Source organism: Oncorhynchus mykiss, unplaced genomic scaffold, assembly GCF_013265735.2.
Source record: "Oncorhynchus mykiss isolate Arlee unplaced genomic scaffold, USDA_OmykA_1.1 un_scaffold_130, whole genome shotgun sequence".
NCBI lineage: Eukaryota > Metazoa > Chordata > Actinopteri > Salmoniformes > Salmonidae > Oncorhynchus > Oncorhynchus mykiss.
In genome coordinates, this window is record NW_023493663.1 from 1,635,001 (window position 1) to 1,637,500 (window position 2,500).

The 2,500-nt window shown below is 40.5% G+C and overlaps 1 protein-coding gene across 1 annotated transcript in view; it reads right to left on the minus strand.

Annotated features, from left to right (window-relative positions):
• Positions 1-2,500, minus strand: part of LOC118947113 (guanine nucleotide-binding protein G(I)/G(S)/G(O) subunit gamma-13-like) — a 22,683-nt gene that overhangs the window by 12,756 nt on the left and 7,427 nt on the right. Inside the window, exon 2 of the mRNA XM_036972297.1 lies at positions 1,342-1,475. Coding sequence (XP_036828192.1) covers positions 1,342-1,439 — 98 coding nt within the window. The 5' untranslated portion in view covers positions 1,440-1,475. The remainder of the gene's footprint in view (positions 1-1,341; positions 1,476-2,500) is intronic.

Sequence of the window (2,500 nt, forward strand, 5' to 3'; positions counted from 1 at the left end):
ACAGCTGTGTCTGGAAACTCTGAAGACCCAGAATATTTTATACAGTGTTATACGTTTACTTGTCCCCGACTCAAGTTAATAGTTGATACAATATGTCAAGTTCGTTGCAGACAGGCCATATGAAGCCAATGTGATTTACTTGAATATTTAATTTTTTATCGGGATATTTTCTACCTGCAGGTTGCAATGTTTTTATTTGTTGGCTTTATGTAGACTATTTTTTTCACCATAGTTGGCAATAGAAGTTACTTTTTTTAGATTAGTATAATTTTAATTTAGATTTGGATATCATTTTGATTTTCCACATTACAATATATTTTGACATATGAAGACGTTATTATAAATGAAATTAAACTTTTCCACAGAAATGTGTGAAAACCATAACTGGCATGTAGATGGGTAGAAACGGTAAGGTCATTCAACGTGAGAAAAGTTGCCGACTGCTAACCTCTTACCGGCAACTTCAGGAGAGTAATGGCAGAATCTGCTGACGCCAGCAGGAGTGGGAGGAGAATAATCGGGTCAGGTTAAGGTTGTTTTTCTTTCTTCTGGTTATCTAGATCTCTGGCTCCCTCTTGAGTCATTTGTGTCTTATTTCAGCGAACATTAAGTTTAAAGTATCAGAGAAGCTCAATGCATGTAGTTGACTTTTTTTTAACACATAGGGTGTGTCTATAAATGGAAAAATACACATTTTAAAAAATGTCAACCAATCGACTGGACAAAAGAACAGAACACTTTCGGTCGACCAAGATTTTTTAAAATCGTAGTAGTGTAGTAGTGTAGTTGTAGTAGTGGTAGTAGTAGTAGTGTAGTAGTAGTAGCAGTGTAGTAGTGTAGTAGTAGTAGTGTAGTAGTAGTAGCAGTGTAGTAGTGTAGTAGTAGTAGTGTAGTAGTAGTAGCAGTGTAGTGTAGTAGTAGTGTTGTTGTAGTAGTGTAGTAGTAGCAGTGTAGTAGTGTATTGGTGTAGCAGTGTAGTAGTAGTGTAGTAGTAGTAGTAGCAGTGAAGTGTAGTGTAGTGTAGTAGTAGCAGTGTAGTAGTGTATTAGTGTAGCAGTGTAGTAGTAGTGGTGTAGTAGTAGTAGTGTAGCAGTGTAGTAGTAGTAGTAGTAGTAGTGGAGTGGTGTAGTAGTAATAGTAGTAGTAGTGTGGTGGTAGTGTAGTAGTATAGTAGTGTAGTAGTGTAGTAGTGTAGTGGTGTATTAGTTTTGTAGTAGTAGCAGTAGTAGTAGTAGTAGTGTAGTAGTAGTGTAGTAGTAGAGTAGTAGTAGTAGTAGTAGTAGTGTAGTAGTGTAGTGGTGTAGTAGTAGTGTAGTAGTAGTGTAGTAGTAGTTGACTTACTCAGTGACTGTCTTGGATGACTTCTCTCTCTTGAAAGCCAGTTGGTATTTCAGACTCTCCACTTCCTTCTTCATCTGGGGCAGATCCATCTCATCCATGACTGCTGATTGGCTGGGGGAGGTTACCCTGGCAACCTGGGGGTAGTAAGTAAGTAAGTCAAGTTAGTATTCTGAACCAGAACGGCTCATAGAAGCAAATAAAATGTTATTGATCAACAGGCGCCGAATACAACAGGTGTAAACCTTACAGTGAAATACTTTCTTACGAGCCCCTAACCAACAATGAAGTTTAAAAAAATATATATATAATAAATACGAATAAGAATGAGAAATAAAAGTAACAAGTAATTAAAGAGCAACAGTAAAATAACAATTGTAGAGACTATATACAGGGGGGTACCGGTACAGAGTCGACGAACCGGGGGCACCGGTTCGTCGAGGTAATTGAGGTAATATGTAGATGTAGGTAGAGTTATTAAAGTGACTATGCATAGATGACAACAGAGAGTAGCAGTGGTGTAAAGAGGGGGAGGAGGGAGGACATGCAATGTGAATAGTCTGGGCGGCCATTTGATTAGATGTTCAGGAGTCTTATGGCTTGGGGGGTAGGAGCTGTTTAGAAGCCTCTTGGACCTGGACTTGGCGCTCCGGTACCGCTTGCCGTGCAAAACAGAAAACAGAAATAGAAAACAGTCTATGACTAGGGTGGCTGGAGTCCTTGACCATTTTTAGGGCGTTCCTCTGATACCACCTGGTGTAGAGGTCCTGGATGGCAGGCAGCTTGGCCCCAGTGATTTACTGGGCCGTATGCACTACCCTCTGTAGTGCCTTGCAGTCGAGGGGCCAAGCAGTTGCCATACCAGGCAGTGATGCAATCAGTCAGGATGCTCTCGATGGTGCAGCTGTAGAACCTTTAGAGGATCTGAGGACCAATGCCAAATCTTTTAAGTCTCCTTAGGGGTAATAGGTTTTGTTGTGCCCTCTTCACGACTGTCTTGGTGTGCTTGGAGTACTACTACTGCCCACCAGTACTACTACTACTACTACTGGTGCTACTACTACTGCTACTACTACTACTACCACACTACTACTACTACTACTACTACTACACTACTACTACACTACTACTACTACTACTGCTACTACGACTACTACACTAC